At 35.2% G+C, this 26,480-nt stretch overlaps 1 protein-coding gene across 1 annotated transcript in view; it reads left to right on the top strand.

Annotated features, from left to right (window-relative positions):
* USH2A (usherin) overlaps positions 1-26,480 on the top strand; it is a 385,338-nt gene that overhangs the window by 72,294 nt on the left and 286,564 nt on the right. Inside the window, exons 14-20 of the mRNA XM_071739639.1 lie at positions 4,186-4,349; positions 7,005-7,163; positions 10,743-11,237; positions 12,919-13,191; positions 14,606-14,751; positions 15,999-16,143; positions 26,093-26,323. Coding sequence (XP_071595740.1) covers positions 4,186-4,349; positions 7,005-7,163; positions 10,743-11,237; positions 12,919-13,191; positions 14,606-14,751; positions 15,999-16,143; positions 26,093-26,323 — 1,613 coding nt within the window. The remainder of the gene's footprint in view (positions 1-4,185; positions 4,350-7,004; positions 7,164-10,742; positions 11,238-12,918; positions 13,192-14,605; positions 14,752-15,998; positions 16,144-26,092; positions 26,324-26,480) is intronic.

The following is a 26,480-nucleotide window of genomic DNA, read 5'->3' as shown; positions in this document are numbered from 1 at the left end:
CTGCCTTATGAAATTCAAAATGTGGAAATATCTAGAATTATCTAGATCCAGTTCTTGTAAAGATAAAAAGTTCTAAGAGTTCTTGAATTTGAATCAGAGTGGCTTTAAAGCCTCACCACGACTTAATGTTCATGACAGCGTTGAATACTGCTGTGGTAGTACATTAACATGATTAACTTGTGTTACATATTCTTGGTGTCCTTTTGGTTAGTGTCTACTTGGGCAATGTACCTGTTTTCCTCAGCCAGAAACTTATATTCACTGAAAGTGATAATCCACTTCTTTGTTTGCTAATCTATTTATTTCTTCAACTGTTAATATCTTAAAAAGGGTAATGTGCCTTTTCTTTGTAAAGCTACAAAGTCATTTAAGCCCTACTTGGTCCCAGTGTCTTTAAAGGACTCTGATTACAGAATGGAAAGGATACCAGCTATCTGTTGTGGAAAAGACATACCTGCCTTGGCACAAGAGCAGAAAAGAAGCAGAAATTGTGGCATGCAGTCTGTGAGACTCTAAAATTCTCCCAGTCTCAGAGGAATGCATATGTGAAATGATCTACTTTCTGGTGTTTTTGGAATAAAACAGGAACTCCATATTTTTCAATTCTTTTCAGATTATGAAGCAGGTGAATTTTCTGGGCAATTAAAAAACTGAGGGGCATTGGTTGTTTGCAGTGGTCTGAAGAGATCTGTGATGGGTTTGAATATTGGTACATATTTGAAATGCTTTACCTCTGTATTGTTTACTATAATGAACTGGTCAATTAACATAACAAATTGTTTATCTATATATATATATCTTGACAGATTACTGTTTATGAAATCCATTTAGCAAGCGAAGTTTTCCCATAAGGATGAAAAATGAAGATTTTAAACAAATTGCTGGAGAGGCTCTAACTGCACCTAGAGAGTCAATGTAATAAAGGTTTCTCTATATTAATATTACAAAAACCATTTATCCTCACAAAATCAATATTGCAATTCATCTTGGGCTGACATTTCTCTTTCCATGTTTTAAGTCTGTTTTCCTTGATTATATATAATTCTGTTTTAATAAAACTCTCGCAGGTTTTACTGAGAGTATCTTGAAGAAGTAGCATTTAATAAGAATGCTGAAAATATTCCTTATATGATTAGAGGTTTCAAAGAATTAGTTATTAAAAAAAAAACCAAACAACAAAACCAAACATAACTGAATCCTTAATCCTGACTGAAAAGCATGAACTATGCATAACAACAAAGCCAGTTCTACTCTTCTGCAGTTTAAGAAAATGATGCATGTGATTACACAAAGATAATGTATAGTCCTGTGGAACAGAATAAGGCAGGATCTGGAGCCTAATTGAGTACAGGTGGAGGTAAGGAGCCTACACTTTTCCTAGAAGAAAATGCAGAAAGCAGCAGCTTCACCCTGCCAAGCAGTGAAAACTCTTACTGTGGCTGTATGTGTATGTGAGGTTCATTGTCTCATATGTGAATGATGATGGAAATTGGAATACTCAGGGGGCTCTTATTCATAAGAGGTGCTGTAATACACTGAAGCAGTAAGAGAAGCTTGTCCTTTAAATGTTTACCTATTGAGACACTTTTGTTCACCCACATCATCCCCAAACTATATGAGCTAAATATCATCATGTAATGAAATAATGAAATAGTATTGTCTTACTGAACAAATAATTATGTCTTCATTTTTTTCTCTAACTAAACCTTTTTTTTTTTAGTCATGACATTTAAACAGTCTAAACAAAACCTCTGTTTGAAGGAGGATTTGGGTGCACTGCCTACAGATGAAAAGACTTAATACATTTTGAAAAAATTGCCCTTGACTCTAAAAGAGCAAACTACAGTATAGTGCTTTCCAAGAGAGAATGTATTTTATTTATTCCCAAAAGGATATTAGTCCATAAAACAAATTTGCAGCTTATTTTGCAGCTTTAGCTTTTATCAGCCTTTTTAAGGGTGTTGAATGATTACCCAGGAGATCACACAGCACAAGCTGCTATGGAGTAAAGAAACTCTAACACAGAGAGCTCTGTGATGGGCAGAAAATGTATGTGAAGAGTTTTCTTAAACTTGTTTAAAAATCTGTCACATTTAATGTCTATTTCACTGATTATTGACCTGAATTTTAGTGTCCTAATGTGAAAATATTTTCCATCCTCCTCTCCTCTCTTGCTTACCTTGAAAATGCAATAGCTAAGTCGTAACTGAGCTCACTTTTATTTTTGCCTTCAGATAGAATCATAGAATGTTTTGGGTATGGGGGGGCCTTAATGATCATCCAGTTCCAACCCCCCTGCATAGGCAGGGACACCTCCCACTAGACCAGGTTGCTCAAGGCCCCATCCAACCTTACCTTGAACATTTCCAGGGAGGGAGCAGCCACAACTTCTTTGGGCAACCTGTTCCAGTGTCTCACCACCCCCAAATTAAAGCACTTCCTAATGTCTAACCTAAATCTCCCCTCTCCAATTTTGAAACCATTGCACTTGTCCTCTCACTACACACCCGTGTAAAAAGCTCTACCCCAAATACATGGAAAGAAATTGACCAAGGCGTTGGTCATGACTGGAAAAATGGTGAAGTAACTTGTGTAAAGGCACCACCACCTATTTCTTTGAATCTGATGAAACTGGCCAGAGAAAGACCAGCCAGCTGTAAATTAACAACCCTTGTCTAGTCTTAGGGGGAGCAGAGGAAAGGGGGCACGACCTGGCTCTTTCTTAGATGTTTTCAAAGTCTTTTGCTGCTTTGTCATCTGGGGACCTGGCTTAAATTTAAGATTGTCTCTAGGCTGATATTGCTGATGCCTGAGGATGGAATCTTTAGAGCTCAGGACAAGGGGACTGATGTGTGGATTTCTCAGTATGTTTTAGATGACCTGTACAATCCCACGTTTCACAGAATCATAGAATGCCAGATTGGAAGGACCTAGAGGATCATCTGGTCCAACCTTTCTACTTAGAAACATGGTTTAGATGAGATAGCCCAGCACATTATTAAACTGAGTCTTTGAAGTGTCTCGTGGAGGGGAATCCACTACTTCGATGGGTAGATTATTACAATGTCCAACATGCTTAATGTTTTTTCAAAACTCCTTTTAGTCTGCAGCAACTCAAAATAGTGAAATTAGGCTCTCAAGCACAAAGATTTACTTGCCATTGTTGACTTTATGAGTAATAATGGCAATCCATATTGCAATGGCTGGTGCAACAGTATTTGCAATAAGGAAAAAATGGCTTTGCTAAACTTCTGAGGTGTTCTAAGTCTTTGAATATTTACATATGCTATGAGTGAATGCCAGTGGGAAAATAATATATCAAGTGAAAAAGAAGTTGATCATGGAAGTTTTCACATGAAAAAAACAAAGCATAAATTAATGCTAAAAGTAGTCTGCTGATACTAGAGAGATTTATAGAACTGAAATGTGGCATTTGTATGATACCAATACTTTTAATTTTTTTGGTTATTTTTAATTAAAGAAAAATAATTTTAATATACACAATTAATGAATTTTTAAAAAGTTATATTCAATTTTGTCCATCAAGCTGCAAAGAAAATGTGCTTTCTATTATCATATATTAATATTTCTACTATTTTATGACAATCCTTCCACTGTTTTAATCTGAGTTTTTTTCCTCCCAATTCTCATCTACATTCTCCTTTATTTGCAGTGTGTTATTTTTTTTCCATTTCAAGTTGCTTTTGTGGACAAGGAAGTAGTAATTGGTTTCTTTTTCTACAAAATCCTAGTTCCCTCTAAATTGGAAGGTTGCATGTTTTGTGCAGAAACCTCTGAAGGCATTTGCACATCTATCACTGAGCTCCACAGCTCTGTGAGAAAGCGTGTGTGAGTAAGCATTATAGGACTGAGTGCTTAATATAGTTGTTACCAAATATTGTCTTTTGTTGTGTATGGAACAATATACAGAAAAGCTCTCTAATTCTAAGCACTTTCAATCTTAATTAGAATACTTTGCTGGCACTGAGATTTTAATACTTATTTTTATAACAGGCACCTTTTCTGTACGTTACCTCTTTTCTCAAGCAAATAGATTTTCCCAGGCTACCGAACTGTTTATGATTTTTTAAATTATGTTACCCGAAGATCTTTTAAACAAGTCTACTGTGCTTAACTGGGTGTTAATGTGTTTTGGTCACTTTTTTGATTTGTTTTTGTTTATAGATGTCAGCACTGTAATTGTCATCCTGCAGGAGCTATTAACGGGACTTGTCATCTTGTTACTGGACAGTGTGTTTGTAAACAATTTGTAACTGGCTTGAAATGTGACAACTGTGTTCCTGATGCTAGTAATTTGGATGTCCACAACATATTTGGCTGCAGTAAAAGTAAGTGGATGTGAGGTCTTAAAAGCATGTCTTTCAATTTAATGTTTTTTTTTATTGATTTACTGAGTATTAAATTAGGTCAGCAGTACTAAATCTGGGTTTGATTCCCCTCCTCCTCCTTTCCCCCCACTGAAATTCTCATTTCTCATTCTCTCTGAATTTTGGGTGGTTTTCACTGTTAATATTTTAAGAGTGTTTTCTAGAAAGATACACACAATGCTTTGTCTCCTACGCACTCCTTATGCTTGCAGTCTAACCCAGAGGAGAAGTAATGGCCCATAGTTCCCTTTAATTTGCCACTGTATTCTTTCTAGTGACTCATGCAGAATGGACCTCTTAGTCACATGAATGCAGTAGTATTTGTACAACTAAGAGTTTAGCCCCCTTTCCTGCCACTGACAGAAGGCAGGAGACCTGGTCTGTTCAAGATCTGCTCCTGGCACTTAATTCAAAATATGCTTCTCAGTGCAATGTAACTTTGCCTTTCTCCTCCTAAAGTTTTTTTAATCAGTTTGGGAAAATATGTGTTGTGGTATAACAGAGCATCATAAATTGTTGTATGTGAAGTGGGGCTAAGGCTATGTTGGGGGCCACATGGTGATGAATGTGTAATGAAACATGTTGCAATGGAACATCTCCAATTCTGTCCTGGCAATAAGTCAGAATACGAAGAGATGGCCTAATTTAAGCCTTTGTTTTTGTTATAAATATTGCAAAATTAAGAATTCATATTCTCTTACCTGTGCACCGTCTCTTAAGCTGGCAGGGATTTTAAAGACAAAGAAGAAAAATTTTACATGTAGTAAGAAAATTAAATTTTTAAGTTGGTCATTTCTGTCAGAAGGTCTAATTAAAAATGGTCCTATGATGAGAGATAGTTGAGGTAGCTGTGTGTGTTACAACAGCTTTAGACATTCCTGTGTGATTTCTGGAGTATGTTTCTAGATCCTCCCTCAACAAAATATGCCTTTGAATACTTCACATAGGTATTCATGTGACATTCATAATTGTGATAATTTTTTTTCCTCTCCAAGTTTGTAAGTGCTTAGATACAGTTTTGGTTTGGTTTTCCCCATGTTTCTCTGTAGGAGGCATAGTATCTACTAATTGCTCATACAGTTGATTAGCTTGTTGTTTCTTTAAAATATGTCAGATGTTTCACCTGAATATACAATATTAATATGTGGCACTTTTATGATTCTGTTCTTTTAAGTGGTGTACAAACATAAGCCAACCTACTTTTTTAAGTTGGAATATACATTGCATAAAGGACAATGACAACTAATTAATAATAATATGTCATAGATAAATATTATCATAGATTTTAGTTAGAAATCTAAATGACAAGCGGAGTCCTCTTCTGGACATAAATGATATAGCAATTGCAGTCTTTTTGTTATTCAATACCAAAATATTTTAACACGTTGCATGGATATGAACTTTTGACTATCTTGATAATTGTGTTTTTTCCTGCAGAACAGTATCTTGTTGGTACATATAATTACTGGTTATAAGTCTTTGCCAGGGGAAACAAACATAAATTGCTGTCACTGTCTGATTTACATTCTTTAAGGAAAAGAGCTATTTTCAATTTTTCTTCCTAACGCTATCTTTGAAGCTCTATAAAAAAAATCTGAAATTCAGCACTTTGCTTACACATCTAAAATACTCAACAGTAAACATGTTGGAAGCAATGTGCTATAGTGTGAGACTGAGAAAGAGACAATGAAGGTTATGTTGGTGTATTTCTTCGGTTGCTTAGGTCTTGTAAGCATGTGTTACATGGAGAGAAAATTTCAAAAATGCCAAAGAAATTTAGGAGAACTTCCTTTGATTCTCAAACTTTACTCCTTTGGCATGTATTCATTTCCTAACTTGGCTGAACTCAAAAACTCTAGGTTGGCAGCAAAAAAAAAATCTTCTAGTGGGAGATGATGTTTATATGTTTTGTTCAATCCAGTGAATTACAGAAATATTTTCTGCTTTTTCTTGGCTGAGAAAATGCAGTAGGAGCAGGACTTGTCATTATCTTAATATAAATGAAGATCTTGCATTTTAGATTTGTATTAAAAATCCATATGTAATGCTGTTGTGTTGATATGTCTCTACATCTATCACTTGTGTGCCCATTTATGTTTTTTGTTATTTAATCAAGTACGTTTATTGTAACACTTCAGTAAAATTTATAGTTAGTTGGACTTTCCATTTCTATTCTAAGAGAGGAATAGATTCAGGAACATGCCCGGCCTATGCTAAAATGGAATGAATCCTCTGGAAAAAAAATGAATTCTAATTGAACTGTGGACTTCACTAGTGGGATTAGATAAACATGTTCCTGTTTTATAAAGGTCTTGAAATATGTTTGTCTTTTTTTTTGTAAAAAGTGTTTGGAAAACTGTTGTGTGTTTGATATGGAGGAGAGAGGAGGATTAAGATTATTTGTCATTTGTTTCGTGTCCTTGGATAACAAAATTGTTGGAGAGCATTTGGATGGATCAGTTGAGTAAATTAATGTCTTAGTGAGTGTATGCTTACCTGATGATTTTTCTTTGAAGAAAACTTAGCACTTGGCAGTTACATTGTATTTTTTGTTTAAATTTGTGTGATTATTGATTACCTTCATTTTTACATCTTCCATCTGTGGGTATGTCTTAGCTCCATTCCAGCAACCTCCTCCTACAGGAGAAGTTCTCAATTCCTCTGCTATCAGTCTTTCATGGAGTTGCCCTGACTCTCCAAATTCCAACAGGCTTATTTACCAGCTATACAGGGATGAAGCTGAAATTTATTCTACAGAAGACTACTACCCGTATAGTAAGTATTTGTAGGAAGATGAAATCAAAGATTTTGTGGGTGTGTGTGTACATGTCTATATATTTGTGCAATTTTTCTCAGTTATTTCTCATTTCAGTCATTATCATTTGCTGTGATTTTGAATACATTATTCTGTTTTACTTTAGTGACTTAATGTTCTGTGTTATTAATTTTGTTTGAAACAAATTAATACTCCAGTCTAACATCTGGCAAATTGCCTTGCCCAAAATGGCTCATAATTTTTTAGTTTTTAATCTGAAAATCTTCAGCTGACTCATCAAAAGCATTCCCTGCAAATATGCACAGGCTCCAAAATCTCAAAGAGGCAAGGCCCTAGAGGAAGTATTAGGATGAAAGGAAGACACCATAATGTGCTTAAACTTGCTTTTTTCATCCACCTGGTTTTAAACTGTTAACAGATTAGGAAAGCTTTTTGTGGTCTCTAACTTTTAGCACCTTCTGTGAAGCTATCAGTGTAGCTCCTGATTTGTCTTTAGCAGCACCACTTCTCTCATGTTGAGGCTTCCGCAGGGATCCTCAGGAGGCAATCCTCAAGGATTTGATGCTCTGTCCTATCTGGAAAGGCCATTTTGTACTAAATATTGATCCTCTTATCAACAGAAAGGAGTTGGATTTGGATACTGGTTTTATGTATATGTGGCACACAAGTGTTCTTTTAAGATTACAGGTATGCTTTAATGCCACTAAGGTTTGTTTTCTGTTCTAGCAGCTTCTTTAGGTTTTTATTTTTTGTTAGTTGTTGTTTTTTTTGTTTGTTTGTTTTGGTTTGGTTTTTGGTTTTTTTTGTATTGTCATACCAATGCAGCATTAATATTTTGCAGAAGTTGAGTCTTTCCAATTTTCAGTATTTACCTTGGGTGAAAAAAACCAAAAAACAAACCAAAACTATTATTCCAGATCCTTTGGAATGCACCTGACACTTTCATGTCCTGGTGCATGCTATTGTAATAAAGTCAATTACTCTGTGGCTTATACTGTGAATTTGGATGCTCCACAAGAGTGAGGAGGAAAGGCATGCAGCACCATGTTAGCATCTCAATCATTAAATGATTGAGAGAAGACAAAGAAACATTACAAAAAATTAGAAGAGCTATAGAAAATATTATAATGCCTTAATTTGATTTTAAAGTGTAACTTTAGAAAAAGAATTAATTCATTTAAAAAAAAAGCTATTATACACTGTTACAAATTTTTGTTCTGTAATATGCTTGAAACAGTGTACTGCTGAGGATGTTATTTCGTAATGTGCCTACATACTTTGTAGAGAGTAAAAAATTTTGAATGTATTTAGCTTTATAACAAGACAATAGCATGTTTCTATTTATTGTAACATTATTTTGTAAAAACATAGATTTTGTTTCACAAGATATTTTTGACATTTCCTGCGATAGCCCTAATTAATGATGTGAAATAATATGCTAATGTTTGAATAACGAGAATACATTGTTTATGCTACCGGAACTTTTGATACTGTAACTTTTTTCTCAGTATAGCTTGGAATTTTTAATGGTTATGAAATGCCCCAAAAGTACAACTGGACAAACACATTATCTTATGACTAAAGGAGTGTTTTATGGAAACATTTAACTTCCCAAAGAAAATTAAGAATAAGCTTCCAGATTGACCTAGTGATCTCATTGATAATACTGCAGAATGCCCAATTAAAATAATGTTTTCCTAAATTCTCTGGGAAACCAGAAAATACTGGTCCTTGTCCTGAGGATAAAATGAAATGTTTGCTCTGAAATCTGAAAAAAGAACCCCAAAGTTACTTATGATTCTAACTCTGAACCACATTGGTTCTAATTATTAACAAATGTAGCTAAATACATGGTTGAATTGTTCACCTGCAGAATGTAGAACCTTTACCTTCGAGTTTACCTTGGCTTTACCTTCAAGTGCAGGGAGTACTTGTACTTGTGTTTTGTCATCTCACAAAGATTTGTGGCACTTGCTGTTTATGATAGCAGTCTAGCTGGGTTTTTTTTTAATTATTATTATTATTATTATCTTCTGTGCTTTTTTTCTTCTTTGTGGCTCTTTGGAGTTGGACACCCATAGGAGGGGGATCCTATCATACCATAAAGTGCAGCTCTCCTTAGTTTCTGGCATTCAGCCTCATGCTGCCTCTCTGGCCATTTTATTTTCTGGAGACAAAATGGGAAACTGGACACATAGCAAGCTCCTATTTGCTGGATGCCTTCAGAGCAATTAGTTGTCATGCTTCTGCTCTGAGGATTCTTGCCAGCCTGTCCAAAAGTTCATGCCTAAACTTGTTGCATTGGCTTTGGTACGCACTCTGGCACGTGAAGCCAGGACAGGGGGTCCATGCAGCTCAGAAAGGGCTCATCAGTTCTACAGCATGCTCCAGTACTTGCACCCACAGTTGTGAATGGCATGCTAACCTGAAATCTAAAGAAGAAACATCTGAATCTTGCTGGCAGGACTGAAATCTGCTGTATCACTTGCTTGCTAATACTGCACAAGAATGCAGCAATAATTTTTGAGGCTTCTGGAAGAGGTGTTATTCAACTTCGTCTGAAGTACCAGGGTTTGAAAGGCATGAAGATGTGATTATCTGGTCTCTGTACTGCTGGACTCCAGACATACCTTTGTGATTGCTATAGGTAGTTGAAGTGCTGTAAGCAATTACTGAGCTGACAGTGCTGCTTTTGTACTACAATGTCAAGGGTTGTATATCTAGAAATACAAATAGTTTTCTGATCTTTCTATTTAAGCTGTTTCATTTGCTTTGAAAATATTTAAGATGCTCACTAATAATGCTCCAGCATGGAATGTATTACTCAGTGTTCACTGTTTATTAAAGTAAAATAATCTATGGTGATATGGATGTACATAAATTCATATTATGCTGTGATGACTAAGATGTGTAACCGCTTCTGGGATATACCCAGGAGCTATTCATGGTTATGGCTGCTAAAAAAGCTATTTAGAGTAATGGTATCTAGGAGGTGAGGAAAGTATATTTGGATATACCTTTTTAATATTATTTGCACTTGTGCTTCACTTTTCATCCAAGAACAAATGCTTTACAAGTGAACTGTTAAGCTCTGTTTCAGATGTGAGAAAGTGAAAGCATAGAAAGGTGAAATATTTGGTCTTACTCTCTGAAATGAATCAAAACCAACACTGACACTGTGAAAATTAACAGGACAGTTTTTTGACATTTTTTTTGTTAATTATTTACAGGGAAACAAGTAATAACAAGATAATTGTATTAATCTTGTTAATGACTAAAGCAGGAACTAGGAGAAATTCAGTGGAAAAAATATTTCTCTAATGATTTCTCTAATTTCTCTCATGATGAACATCTCTCAGATGTTCAGCAGAAGATAATAAAGGAAAAAGGGTAAGGTTTTTTCCCTGTTAAAATAAAAAAAGGTGCCAGATGACTATCGTTCATCATGATCTTAGAGCATACAATTCGGCTTAAATATTTTGCATCTTGAATTCAGGCTGTAAAGACTTGAAATATGCAAATTAAGAATATTTTTTGTGTTACAGAGATGATTTTTTTTTTTCACCTGTTTGTTTTAGGTGTTCAGACTTTCACTGATACCATGTTATCTCCATATTCCTTCTATACCTATTACATCCAAGCCAGCAACGTTCATGGTCTTACAAGAAGTGCCTCAGTGACATACAGAACAAAATCTGGGATGCCAACAGGAAGCTTGCATTTAAATCCCGTTTTTCCTGTTAGTCACCACTCTGTTTTACTCTATTGGACAAGCCTCTCCAATGACTCTGGGCCCATAGAAAAATACATTTTGACATGTAATAGATTGGTTGATTTTCAGCCCTGCGGTCAGTTTGAAGGCTTAAAAACTTCAGCAATTATTTGGAATCTCAGTCCATTTACAAAGTATGTTTTTTCTGTGCAAGCTTGCACTAGTGGAGGCTGCTTAAAGAGCCAGCCAGTAACAGTAATTACTGCACAAGCTCCTCCAGAAGGGCTACACCCACCAATGTTGGAAGCCATCAGCTCTACAGAACTGACTGTGGAATGGTCACCACCTGAGAAACCAAATGGTAGGACATTTTATTTACCTTTGTAAGTCCAAGATTTTGAAAATAAAAACCAGCATTTTCTCAAACCTGGTTTCAATATCTGTATCCATGTGACAAACATGGAGAATGAAGTAAGGCACTGTCTTAATTTGCCTGCCACTAAGCGTATCCTCAGAATCTGTTATATTGTTTTGGAGAACTCTAACTGAATGTGCTGGGTCCAGGATTTCAGGCTTGGTGGCATCTGCTGCAGCAAAAATCACATTTATAATTAAACATTTACAGTGAAACTAATTTTTTCTAATTTGCCAAATCGCCTAGTTCAGACAGATGTGGTGATATTGCCTTACAAAGAAGAAATAAGCAAATAACAGTTATGGAAAAAAAAAATCTAAGAATTAACAGAGAAGTCTGTTTTTAAAACCATCCGTCATGTGTAGTAACTAATTCTATTACCAATATAACTTTGTTAGGGATTAGACAATTGCCAAGAGTTGCTGGTCTAACTCATGTAATATTATTTTAGGTTTTTTGATACTGAGAATGCAGCTGCCGTAAGATACTTTTGTGATACCACAGGTTTTGCTAGTAAACACTTTGTTTTAATATACATGCAGTGGAGCTTTGTGAACTTTCACTTACATGTACATTTGTGCATGTGAAAGCAAGCATTTTGACCTGTTCATAAAATGTGCATCTGTGTGTGGATAGCTTGGCTTTTGCTTTGAATGTCTTATTTTGTGGTTATTACCTGATTTGACTAGAAGAATGCCTTCACAGGAATGCCTATATGTAGTTAGATGGGCAGTTGATACTTAATTTAATACTTGTCCCTCAGCCTGTAGCATATATTCTTCAGTTTATTTTATAGCCATTACATGCATGTAATTGCCAGTACAGGCAGATTTAAGCAATGCTCCTATACTTCTTTTGATGTCTGGTCAGATTTCCTGGTATTTCCAAAGAAACAGTGAGAACCTTTTCTCCCAAGCCACCTCTCCAGTTCTCTGCGTGAGTACAGCCACAAATATGCACATATATGGTAAATAGCTATCTCCTGGCTTCACTATGTATCCCATCTTTTCCATCTGGGATATCTCCAGTCAGCTTTCTTACACTCTGTTCCTACAGTTAAACGGCTTCCATTATCCAACCTGGCTCAAATATCACTTCAGTTACAATACTGAAGCGTTTGTTCTTATTAATAGTTTTTTCAAAATGGTGAGACCTTCCTGCATACATTGTAGTTTTGCATTGATGGAAAACTGACACACATAGCTCCTATCCAGTACTATGCTGTTTTAAAAGGTTAGCATTAAATTGTCACTCAGAAATTTCACATTGTGTAAAACCAGAATAGAATAGTTCAATATCCCTTTGAAAATCAGAGGCCTGAAGTAATTTCCAGTAATATTTGATCAGAAATTTAGGATACTGTCTTTCAGTGGGGATGGAAGAACTCATAATGCAAATGCAGCCATTTATTTTCAAATTCCAAAACTGCATGGATGGAAAATTCAACAGAGAAATGCCAAAGTAAGCATTTGGATGAAAGTAACAGAAATAAGAACTTCTTATGCTGTATTTTCTATGATGTTTATTGGTTGATTGTTATCTCATTAAATATATTGGTGTTGGTATGTTAGAACTCTAGAGATCGCTTAAATGCACTAATTTTTTTTGGCTTGCTTTTTCTCTATAGGCATAATCATAAGATACGAACTTTTCATGAGAAAAAAATTAGAACCAGATGGGAACTATCTTCCTCCTGAAGTTCGTATTTTCCAAAGCAGTGGATGGTTCAGTCCTCAACCAGTTATGGAGTCTCCTAATGAAAATGCCCTAGCTCCTCCACAGACAAGTACCACAGTCACTGATCTGGAGCCATTCACAGAGTATGAATTTTATGTACTAGCAGTGAACATGGCAGGTAGCACATCTTCAGACTGGGTATCAGGACGAACAGGAGATGCTGGTAAGTGCTGGCTTAAATTTCTTTGTTGCAAATGAAAGACTATATAAAATGTGCCCAAAGATGATTCAAGTAGAGATGAGTTCTAATTTAACTAATTAAAGATAGTTCAGATTATCTCAGAGTTTAGTATTTTCTTTACCATAAAATCATATTGTTGAAGAAAATAATCCCTGTCAATATACCAGAATTTCAAAACTACAAAATCGAAAAATTTACCAAGCAGTGTTTGAGTTATTCACTAGTTCCCTAGTTATTTGTATGTTCTTTAAATGGAAAAAACATGGAAAAAAGTGTTTTTTCCACAACTGTATTGACAGTAGGTGTGACTCGGTAATGTTGCCCAGGAAGGTACATATATTCAAAAAGGAGATTCAAATAAGTTTTCCTGAGTAGAGGCTTTGATTGCTTAGAAAGGAAATTTTTTTAAGAACTTGAGGGCATTACCTTTTCACAAGTATAGAGGTTGAAACTTTTCATACACGTTTATGGATACCAAGTGTCAAAATACGTGCCTTTTTTTCCCCGTAAGTTTATTCAGTCCACAATGGCTTTTATTATGACATTTATATTTGAATTTTTTAAAGGCCTTGCCACTTGCCAGTTCGTTTATTTCAATGCTGTCATTAGAAATCTAAGTTTTTTTGGCTGATAGGGCCTGTGTTTTGCAATTAAACACCCCTGTTACATTGCTGATTCTTTTGCTTGCTGTTAGCTTGAAAATCCTGTCCTTAGTCAGTTGCTCCCACAGAACAGCAGGCTAAACTAATTCCCCCTTCAAAATGAGTCTTTGTGCTTATCTGTTCTTAAATACTATATGTTATAAAAGTGTTAAATTGTATTTGGTAAGAGGCCCATTAGTGTGTTGTTTGTATGGAGCAGAAGTGCCACGAGTTGGTATCCTATTATTACAGAGTAATCAGGTGGGGATTTAACTGTAGTGCAAACAATCCTTTTACAGATTTACTATGGAAGACAGGGGAACTGTCTTGTAAGAAGTGAGAGACATGTTAATTTCAAACTGGCCTAGCAAACAAAATTGCTTTTAAGATGCTGAAGTATTGAACACTTTTTGCTTTTATCAGTTTTTTCCCAGGTTGCATGAAGTTTTTCTTCAAGACTTTTTCTTTTATAGGCACTTTCCTACCCACTACAGAGGTTAGGTCTTTAGTGCTGATTAGTATTTCTTTGAAGGCCTAGACAGAGTTTTATTCTGCATTCATGGCCAGAGTAGAAAACAAGAAAATGATGGAGATATTTTTTATGTACCATCAAAATAAACTGAAAATTCCTGTTAGAGCTGAATATAAGATTATAAAAGAAAAAGATTGTCTAAAAAGGTTTTCCAAATATGGGGAAAAGCTTCCATAACACACATTGCTCAATTTTTAATGAATACTGTATTATTTTGATTTAGCCCCACTATTCATGCCATCTCCATCAGTATTCCCTCTTTCACCATATTCCCTCAATGTGTCATGGGAAAAACCTGAAGATAAATTCGCAAGAGGAGAAGCGATGGGCTACAGCATCAGTTTGATGACAGAACCACCATTTTCCCAGGTACTATTGCTAGTTAAATTAAGTTTTTCCTAACTGGTAATAGTAAAATTAATAAATCTGGGGGTCCTCCTTGATGTTTTGATGAATAGTTTCCCTGGTTTGCTGCATATCCTCTGATCTATCAGTTTATCTTGAGTAAAGGTAAGTCACCTATCAGTTTACCTTGAGTGCTCTGTAATGTTATACACTACTTTCGGGTTTTAGTTGTATTCTTGTTTTGAGTAGTGGGTGAGATTCAAAGCTAGGAGAGGTGAGATTAAGTGACAACATTTAACTTGCCTTGATCTTTGCACACTCAAATTCTCTATTGATGTATTTACCGATGTGCTTAAAGCCATGGTGTTTCACAGGAGTCTGCATGTTCACTAACAAGGTGTCTCTCTGGCTTCCTTGGATGATGGACAAATCTTGGGAGTGGGGAAACCTAAAGTAGCGAAAACTTTCTATAGTCTTAACTGTGATTTTAAAATGCCTTTGTAATTTTTGAATGATTTGGTTTGGCAAAAAAATACCATGACAGCAAAGAAACATGGTAGGTAATAATCAGAATGTGGGAGTGAGTCTGATGCTCTCACATCATATTTCTTGTGTCAGAGCTGATTTTATCTTTCAGTGGGGTCACAGATGAGCCTCTGTTTATTTATCTATAAAGCAGGGATACTATTGCTCCTGGGGATGTTGTAACAATACATAAATGTAAATTGCTTCTGGTCACAGGTTTGCAAGATTTTTCATCTACATAAGCATCAGATAAAGAAATTATCTAAAGAAGTTATCTAAAATGCAACAGTTTATTCAGTTCCACTCTCTCTGATAACTTAATGCTAAAGGAAAGCAGATTAAAATGTCCGTAGCTATGAGTTATTCTCCTCCCTCCTAATTCATACTACTCGTGTCACTCATTCAAAGGTGGTCAGATTTCATCACTTAATAGTGTCATTTTCTTTATCAGGATGGTAGTGATATCTGCACCACCACACTGTTTTATGAGGCAATAACTTTGTTTTCTCATTTATCCACTCAGGAACTGGCTTATTACCTCATAAAACAGTGTGATGTGAAGCATTATCACCTAAATCCTAGCTTGTTTGGATTCTCAGAAATAGTCCTGTACCTTAGTTGGTTTTTGCAGGCTTTTCCACATCTAAATGAAGGAATCTGAATATTCAGAAACAAGATTCTTGTCTTTTATCATTAGGAATGATATTATTACCCAACTGTTGTCTTCCAATCTATTTGCTTTGCAGGTTTTGCATATAGCTGAGGCTCATGAGCTATCCTACTTAGTGATGGGATTAAAACCTTACACAATGTACAGCTTCACTATTACTTTCTGCAATCAAATTGGTTGTGTGACCAGTGAGCCAGGCATGGGGCAAACCTTGGCAGCTGGTAAGGAAATAATCAGTTTCAAACTGCAAACCTGACACAGAGTTTACTAATGAATACCATTAAAGATGATCGTAGTTTGATGCACAGTGACAAGGGTAGTAGTTGTTGTATTAATACAAAATGACTTGCTTAATTATTTGTTTATCTTGACAAACTGAAGCTAAAATGTTTTCAGTTAAGGTATGAGGTATGCTATTATGCATACTACTCTTTGAATTGCAAGTTATGAGAATGTATATTTTTGTTCCTGGAATGGTAACTCTACATAGATGTGGCTGAACCCATTAATTCATTTATTATGCTAAGAAGTTGTTAAATTGATTGTTGGGGTTTTTTAGACTGTGTGCCATATTTGCACAACAGGGCATGCAAAATGCACATGCTGTTCCTTGCTTAATCCACGAGGGGGGACTTGCATGAGTTTTGTATTAAACTCTAAAATATGTGCATAGTGTATTTGTGTGTCTAATTTGAAAGCAACATACATGCTTTGAGTCTGCTCTTTTGAAAATGTTTATTTAGTCCCTGTGGTTTGAGATTTTGCTTTGTAGATATGTACACTCAGACTTTCCCAGAGAAACAAAGCTTAAGATACTGCGTACACATGTCCATGCATCTTAATAAATTTTCAGTTTAATTTGACTTAATTTTAACACATATATTTGGGAAAGGTACTAACTTTCTACAAATCTGGGGGAAAATAAGCATCAGTACAGAGCAAAGATGGAGAAACCCTGAATTTACTTTGAGGAAAAGACTGGAATGAACTCAGTTCCTAGATGTCAGAGGATCCAGGAGACTTTTGAGAGAGAAATTGTTAGGAAAATCACCTTAGGAAAATAAGACTCTTTATTCATGGAATGAGGTAGTCTGTACAGCTCTTTAATACTATAAATATAAGCTCAAAATCCATGCTATGTGACATAGTGTTTGGCACCTGCAGAGAGCTGACTGCAGTGTAGTTTCCTCTTGTACAGGCATTTAAAACACATTATTTTCACAATATTAGCACTTTCAGTTAAGCAACTACTGATTTTGCTGTATCGATGTTGTGATGACAATCCTTGGAATAACCTCTTATCTAATTGAAAAAAAAATTTTGGAAAGAAATCTTAAAATTTCTGCTGTGCAGAATGTTTTCCTTGGTTCCCTGGGCTGTGTGAATTCCACCAAAGCTCCTCTGAGTAATCAGTGATGAGATATGGGAGTTTTCAGACAAGGAAAAAGGATTTGCCCAGAGCCAGTAAATAGGAAACCTAACATCCATGAACTCAAATGCAATGTGAGCTGTTGGGATATTACCTGTAGTCTGTCCTCTGCTCTTTATCTACTTATTTATTTGCTTTTCCATTTGTTTTCAAGTGGAAGATAGATGATTCCCCACATTGTCTTTGTGTTTCAGTGGGCAAAGTTTGTGCTGTTAGTATTGTCTCATGCTTAATTGCTGATTTCAAAATTAATTTTGTTACCTCATACCACCACCTCTTAAAGTTTCAAACAAGACATCCACTCTCCCCTACCTGTATGAGTATGACTATCACATATCATGCAAGGAAAAATGTTCCAGTCTGTGTTGATAACCATGGAAACAAATATTGCCCAAACAGCACACCTTATGACTACAAATGATCCAACTTTGCATTTAAACATTTAATAAAAGATTCAGAAACAATAACTTAGTTATGCTTGACAGCTTGTTTTTGGCCATCTCCTCCCTGGTTTTGTTAACACTTAGAGACCTATCACATTAGAGAAGACAGGAGAAAACAAAATAGGGTATCAGGCATCTCCCTATTTATTAGCTATTTACAGCGTAGCCTTTCCCAGTTTGTTTCCCTGATTTAAGCCTAGAAAGCAACAAATCAGTCCTGTATGGGAGTCCTTTTACATTTTTAAATGATGTTAATGAAATGTCCTTAATTTTGACAAATTAAAAAGTCAACCACTTAAATTTTGCACACAATTTTATCTTCTACCATTAATATTTTTTATTTATGGAGAAAACTCCTTAATAATCTCCATCCAGCTTTGGTTTTGTGTGCATGTTTTATTTTGTGAAGCTCAGTGAAACTGTTTCCAAAGAAAATTGAAAAGAGCCAATACTTGTGTGATGACATTTAGATCAAAGTGAGTTCAAACTTGGAACAAAGTTAGGGGAAACCAGCCCCCATCATTTGTAAAAATAGGTCAAGACTTAGTCTATTAACATCTTTTTGTGTCATTGGACAGTGCAAAATGAAATTAAAATTGCCTTTTAGGACTGTTGAGGAATTCTGTTTCGTGAAGGAATGTCTCCCTGGCACGGAGACAGCCTCCCTGGCTGGATGCCAATCCCCCTCCATGCCCTGGCAAAAGGAGCTTTTCAGAGGAAGTCTCGACTGAAATGTGCTCCAGCATTATGGTCCCCTTGCATCGTAACACAATCCAGGAGCTTTGAATTGTGTTCCAAGTGGGGCTAGAGGTTATACTAAATTAGACTAATTCTCCTCCTCTGATCCTGAGGAGGATAATGTAAAATGATCTCTACTCCTTCCATGTGTGGAGTATACTGATTTATCATACAGTGCATTTAAATTAACAGTAGCTTGATGATTCTGATTTTGGCATGTCCAACAGATCTATATTAAAAAGGAGCTTGCTTTTGGAATTTCCAGTGCCTTTTGAAATTTGCCACTAGAAGTCTCACATGACTTTTAAGTTTTGTTCATATCCCTTTGGTTAATTCAAAGATTAACATTAAAAAAAATCTTCTTCAAAATCTAACATTCTTTTTCTCTGGCAACATGTTTTTCTTACATGGCAAAACACAGCAAATAAAAACAAGGGCAGGAACAAAAATACTTAGAAAGAAATGTGAGATGTTTTGAGAGAGAATTTAAAAGACAAATAGAAGAGACTTCTGCACTGAGGGTAAGAATTTAAGTGTATGACCTGGGGAAGCAGAAGCATCAGAAACCATCTGCCAATCTGTCAGTGAGAAGTCTTCTGGAATGTAGCTTAATATTGGTTAAAATAATCCAGAAGCAAACACAAAAAGCAGATTCCTTCTAACCTGATTTGATATAGGCATCTGTACCAGGGGTATCTCATGAGTATCTGTGGAGAAGAGTGAAGGAAAACTTAAATCTAGCCCTATGTCATTGTGTTTGTCAGAGTGGCAAAAAAATCTCTTCTTCAACAATATATACACCCACAATATTTGTAAAGGGCAATAAAAGAAGACCATTGAGCCAGAAGAATGTGAGGCAAGAGTGGGAGGAAGCAAACAAATTAGAATTAATAACAGTTCAATTTCTTTGTAAAAAAGTTGAGTAGAAGCTGGCACAAATGCACGTGACACCAGGAATAATGGATATGACAAATAACAAAATTTGCCCAGGTATGCCTGATGCATGACCAACTCTGAGAAATGTAAAGGGGGTTGGAAGATCAATGTTACATGGTAATGCAGTATTGGGATGAAATATCAAAATAAGCATGTCAAGGCAATGGAAAAAGAGAAATAACCCATGTCTTTTACTCAAAGAAAAGGTGATTGGACAGAAATAGAACGTCAGTATGGTAAGTTTGGCTACAAATACACAGTTGGCTTTTAAAGACTCAATTTAAAAAAATGTTACATACTTTTAAAACCACTAGTTAAAAGTCAGACTAAGGATGCATATTCCACAATCCATGTAGTATGCTAATTACTCTTTATGCACTCACTATTGTGCAAATACTATGGAAAGCCTTGGCTGATAGTTGAGGAAAGTTTGTTTTTAATACTCTGGTCAAAACTTTGAAATCTGATTTGAGTTTTGTTTTTGTCTTTGCTATTCCAAGATCACCAACTGGAACTATAAGTATGTAGCTGAAAGCAATACTACACACTAATTGTACATTTTTTGTTTCAAACCTTAAACTCGTATTTTACCTTATCCTTTTCTCCAAGTTCTGCTAAGCTCAAATTCCTGTTCATTTTTGAGACTGGCATTCAGCCAACCTTTTTAAAATTTATTTTCCAAAGCACTTTTTTGCTCTGGTTTTATCTCATGTAAGATTCTGACTTGTAAGCTTGGGATCTAAAGAACTGTACTAGCTGCTGACAGTGAAAGACCTGGTCCCTTTTTTGGACAATACGTTAGCATAAAATTATTAAGTGCTTCTATTATTTCTTGCAGCATCTACCAAGACAAATCACGCATGTTTTCCAGATGTTTTAGTCAGATAGTGAAGTATTTTTTTCCCCAGCAATTTCTGACATTTCAATGGAATGTAATTAACCACGTGAGTGCTTGCACGAGTACAATTGCTTAGCCACCCCCCTTCAAATCAGATAGTCAAAGAGTTCCCTAAACAATCTATACAGCTATGTTGCATTAAATATTGTGTGACTGAACTTATTTCTTGTAATTAAATTTCTTTCCTTTCTTTTCCCATTTCTTTCCTAAATAAATTTCTTTCCTAGACTTCATTTAAAAAGCATTTTTTTAAGAGACACCAAAGTATGTCTTTGTGATTACTGTCATTTTAACCCAGCACATTGTGTTCAGGATCCTTTGCTTTTGATGGCAATTACAGTGTTCAGAAGCTAATTTGTGGAAGATATTCTTCCAGCACAAGCTGCATCTGTCTTCTTGGCAGACTTCTCAAGCAGTTGTATTGGTAGCTTTGGAGTTGCCTCTGGGTTTGCTGGGCTATTGATGGTGATAGGCTTTCTGGGCTGTCTTATACTCCTCGATGTCCTTTTCTTTTTGATTACCCTTTTAATCTGAGTAATTTGTCCATCTTTTCGATTCATTAATATGATCTGGTGCAAGCCCTTTTCAAAAGCCTCAACTCATTTGTTGTGTCAGTACAGACACATAGACTGTTCCTGCCATAGACTTATTTTCTAAAAAATCCTATGCCTCAATTTTAAAATCACAAATACCCATTAAATAGGTAGTAAGTAATGTATCTTTTCCTGTGGTACAGAGGAGAAATACAAGGGCCATTTGCTACTGGCCTGAAAACACAGATTGTTTTGCATGCATGTACATAAGTCTTTTCATTGTGAATAGGACCCAAAGTGATTAAACAAGCACTCTTAATATGTTAATTTATAATTTTAATTACAACAATCTTGTATATATAGTCATTAGTGAATACTAATATAAATATTTTTCTACCTTTTTATTCATAATGCATAAACCAATCATCCAGTTACTTCTCGGCAGTTGCCTGTTTCCATTTCATAATACAATCTTTGTTCTTAGTTATGAATGCATTTTGTTCATTCCTGTCTTGAATAATCCCTCATTAAGCTAGTGACTTTCAGCTCCATGCTAAAAAGGAAAAATTATCATGCAAATGTGGCATGCTGTATTAAAAAGCGCATTACCAAACACTTTTGTTGCTGTCCTTCAATTAGTTTCCCTTCTTTGAATTTAATTTCATTTGTTGTTAAACTACTGACTTGATGTATGGACTCATGAATTTGAGGCTGCTGCCAAGAATGTAGCAGGAAAAAAAAATCAAAGCCTCTTCAGAAAACTGCAGAGGCAAAGCTGAAATGAATTTGCTTCACCTTTGACAAGAACACTTGAGCAGCACTGGAATCCTCTGATGATTCAGCTAGGCTAATTATCCAATTATTTATTTCAAGAATAAAGACACTGTTTTACAGTTAGAAATTTGTAAAGTAATCTGAGAAATTTCATAATGACAGATGACTTAAGTAACTTCTAAGATTAATAGTATCTACTCAAACTTGTCTTGCTGAGTATTCAAGCTGTAGCTGAACTGCTTTTTGAGTTTCAGGACATTATAAGGGACTCAAAATTTATTTGTTTCTTCTCTATGAGCCATGCAGTATACTTGTGAAAATAGCTCAGTTTGTTCTTTTTGCTCCGTGTCAAATTCGGGAGGTTTTAAAGCTATGTTTAAGTTACATTCCTCTAGATTAAAAGCTTTTGGCTAAAAGCAATACCTTTTAATTGCCTAATGATATAAGTCAGTTCTTAGGAAAGAACCGTGCATTTAGGAGTTCATTTGCAATATAACTGAAAAATTCATTGCATGGCAGTAAAACAATTTACTGTTAATTACAAGGAGAAGAATTTGCTGTACCATGCTCACAGATTGCCATGAATCATGCAGCACTCCTAGAGATTTATAACAGATGTGTAAGTGGGATGAATTAGCAGGGTTTAATAACAGAGACACAAATCATGCAGACTTCAAGGAGCTTTAATTGATATACTAGAATGTGACGGGCATGAATCACTCAGCCATTCAACAGCACTGTAACATATGGTCAGCTCAATATGCTGCATCTTAAATCGGTTGGTGAGTTGTTGGTTGTCCCATATGGTGGAAGCAATATATTTTTCATGATTTTTAAAAAATACTGTGTATTACATCTCTTTTTAAAGAAATGTGATTGTAGCATACCTGTGTTATCAAATTTTCTTTTGATGTCCATTATGGGTGGTTTTTATTTTTAGAGTAAGAATCCAAAATGAACACTAAAGTATCTTCTAAAAAACCAAAATACTGTCAGAAAATAGAAGTATTATTTCTTGACTCATTTACTGCTGAAGTGGCTGATACTGTTGGGAAGCACAGAGAAAGATAAGGTCATAGCAGAAATACTATGGCAATCTCAGGGTTCCCTGGACTAATAACTTGTAGCAAAAATGAAATGGATGACCACTACTGGGGGGTGTAATTTTACCTACCAGCTAAAATCTAAGATGAAAAAAAAAAATTCTTTAAGGTTTTGTCCTCAGTATTTTTTTTTAAATTTGAGTGTGCTTTTTGAATTCAAGTGAACAATTATTAAAAATTAATTTCTGTTACAGTGTACTTTTGTTACTTCCTGAGCTGTTCAAAATGGATAACTGAAGGCTCCTGTGAAAGGGTACACAAATATCTACCTATAGTGTGCTGAGCGATAGTTATTCAAATATATGTAAGCCTGATAAATTTATCCATAGTGTAAATATGTCATACCTAGGACAAGAATCTGGCAGAGTATGGAAAAGCTTTAGCAGTCATATTAGTAAACCTGACAGACTTGAGAAAGGAGTATTGTATCCTTAGAACCATGGCTGCCAGAATTTAATGTCAACAATTAAAATTTATTTTGATCCTTACCTAGTGTTTATTACTGTTTATATACACAACAGACCTTACTAATACAGAGATGCACTATTAGATGGAATTACCATCTGTTCAGAGTGAAATGCTGGCATCTGTTTTTGAGTCTAAACTAAAATGATATTATTTCAAACAAAACAAAATTAACTGCTCTTTACTTACCAACTTCATTTTTGTGTACATGTGTGTTCATACACACATGGGAAAGGCTTATTTGTAATGACCTGTGTGGCACCATCTATATTTAGATATATGACTTCAGCATAGGCTATATGGACCGTCTGTCTTTAGTGGTCCTTTTTGTGCCCTCTGCTACACAATGGCATACAGCAATCATGGGCTTTTAAATACTGTTTTAGCTTTCTAATATCTTAAATATGTATTATATAGCAAGATACTAAAACTGCATAATTCAAATACACAAAATGTGACTTTGAATCCACTAAAATGTAGTATGCTCATTATTTTGACAGATGTGTCTTAACAGAACGTGACTAAAAAAAAGTTAAATAGGAAAAATTGTAGTTGATTCATCTTTCAGAAATAGCTACAGGTACCACAGTGATACCTTTAGGAAAATCTATACTGTATCTTTTAGTCTTGAATATTTTTAATTTCAGTATTTAGTAACCTCCTTGGCTAGTGCTACAGATTTATTTTCAGACCTGTCTGTCCCTGTACAGAGTTTGGTTTTCTGGTTTTTGTTTTGTTTGCTTTTTTAAAAAATTTATGTGACCTATAATGTACAGTCTCCCACTGTGCTGATGCACAAGAATTCTCAAGCATCAAGAAGGCTGTAGTTTAAATACTAATGTTATAGCAGGGATGATACTTTCTGAAAGGGTAGGCTTCTCTTCCATATATCACAAAATAATAAATTTTGTCATGCTAGTGTTTAATGCGTATACACAGTGCATTAACTGTAACTGTAGTACATTTATTTGTGCTAGAGGAGACTTGAAAATGATTAAAAAATCAATACTTCCCTGTCAGAGAAACAAGTGTTACAATGCATTTAAGTAGTTAATTGCATAAGCCCCATAAAAGCTTCAGGTTTGGGTATCAGAAATGCCATAATTATGGTCCACGTAACTGCCGTTTATTAGTACCAGACTTTAAAGAAAGATACAGTTATTGTCATGGGTGTTAGTTAGCTGCATGTGTTTTAGAGATAATGAATTTCAGTGTTTCTGTTTTACCATCAATAAGCTGAACTGGAGGGCTCAGCCTCTTATGATCACATTTAAAATGCTGATGCACACTAGTTCCCTCCAAAGGTGAAGTTTTGATTGTTAAGCCATGTTTTCTATTTAAACTTGTGCATTAATACCACAATTCATTAGTGCTGTCCCCTACTTATGCAGGAAAGCTTATGACCTCACGCTGCATTACTTCAGTTTTGTCATTGTAAATTTCTACCATAGCTTGTGATACTAATTAGACTGTGAAGTCATAAATGATGCCTAAGCAGGAATTTACAGCACATAGTGTCATTGGCAGCTTCCCAGTTCCTTCACTTCATGCTCTCTCCAAGAAGAATATTTATCAAGTTAGAGTGGAGCAAAGAAAAAGAAAGAAAGTAGCAACATGCTACAGGCAAATGGGAAAAATGAAAAATATGTTAATGAACTTGGGAATGAGCAAATGTTTAAAAGGATGTTATTAATTAATTCTAAATGAAGCAATCTCTCCTTCTCTAAAGAGCTCACACTATGTACAATGCTGTGCTGTGAAGTAATATGTCAGATTTCAAAGGCCCATATTTTAATTCAGGTTTTATTGTTCTTGAAAGGCGTTTATTGCTCTCTACTATGTCATTATGGGAACAAGTAATTTTTACAAGTTGTCATTGTATTTCACTTGCAGGGTACAAATGAAGTTTCTGGAATTAAATCCTTTTCTTTAACAAGGAAAGAAGGTTCTATAGGTAGTAAAGTGTTCTTGTACTTCTCTCAATGATGGGTTTTTGTATGCCATTATCCAGACAGGTCATGCTGCCCTCCAGAGTCTTACTGTACAGCATTTAAAAAAAAACAAACAGTTTTTCATAACTCAGCTATGGAATGATGAACACTATCAGAATGTTAACAAGAATATGAATATTTGTTTTAATATCACAAGGATCATTGTAATAATATAAACTATCCTATGATGATAACTTCATGGAAACAATCTTGTATGGAGTCTTACTGTGCACCAGTATTGGTGGAAAAAAGTTAGAGCCGTTCATTTTCTTGAACTGACTCTGAACATATGCAAATGTCTTGTGTGTGCACCACGAGGAAAACAAAATAGTGGGCCTTCAGTATTGTGAACAGATAGCTGGTCTGCTCCTGTGGATGAAGGTCAGGGATGAAAGAGTCATGGTGTCATGTCCCATGCTGCTGAGATGGATCAAGAGTTAATAAACTGTTCATATTATCCTTTGGTCTTTCACTCAAATCCAATGTGGAAAGTCATGCAGTGAGAATGGCAGAAGCAGCTAATCAAGGAAGGCATATAGTTATACTTCTATGAAATTAAGATTCCTAAAGTTTATGCAAAAAAATGTTTTGTACCTAGTACTAGAGTCATTTGTCCAAAGCTGGAGTAAACAAATGAGATGTTTCTTGTGCAACTGGAACTACCTTCCTATAAAGGTTAAGAATGTTTTTTTGTTTGTTTGTTTTAATTAAGCTTCTATGGATATCTGTGTTTGTTCTTAAGATGATCAGAAGCAGGATGTTTTTCAAAATTGCTATGTGCAATAAATAATATCCCAGGTATGATGGACAATGATAACTAATTTTCTTTTTAATTTTTTTTTTTTTTTTTTTATACACAGCTCCAAGAAAGCTTAGTGCCCCTCATTTTGAAGTAATAAACAGCACAACAGTAAAGATCAATTGGAATGAACCTGAAGAACTTAATGGACCTTCTCCCATCTACCAGGTGGAAAGGCTGGACTCATCTTTAGCTACATTCACTACAGAAGTAATGAAAGGGATCCGTTTCCCAGGAAATGGGTATTACAGATTTGCTAGTTCTACTCTCCCCACCAACACTTACTTTACAGGTAAATGAGTTTAAACGGCATACAATATGTACCAATTGCTTTTGTTTAACCATTTGTTTTTGTCTTCTATATAATTTTCATGGTAAAATCTGTAATTTTTAACTTACCAGCATAATGTTATTGTTAGCAATGTATGGGTTATTTCTATCCTTACATA

This window comes from Heliangelus exortis, chromosome 3 (assembly GCF_036169615.1).
Source record: "Heliangelus exortis chromosome 3, bHelExo1.hap1, whole genome shotgun sequence".
In the NCBI taxonomy this organism is placed as follows: Eukaryota; Metazoa; Chordata; class Aves; order Apodiformes; family Trochilidae; genus Heliangelus; species Heliangelus exortis.
The sequence above is the reverse complement of the archived record's forward strand: the minus strand, read 5'-3'. Positions and strand labels throughout refer to the sequence as shown.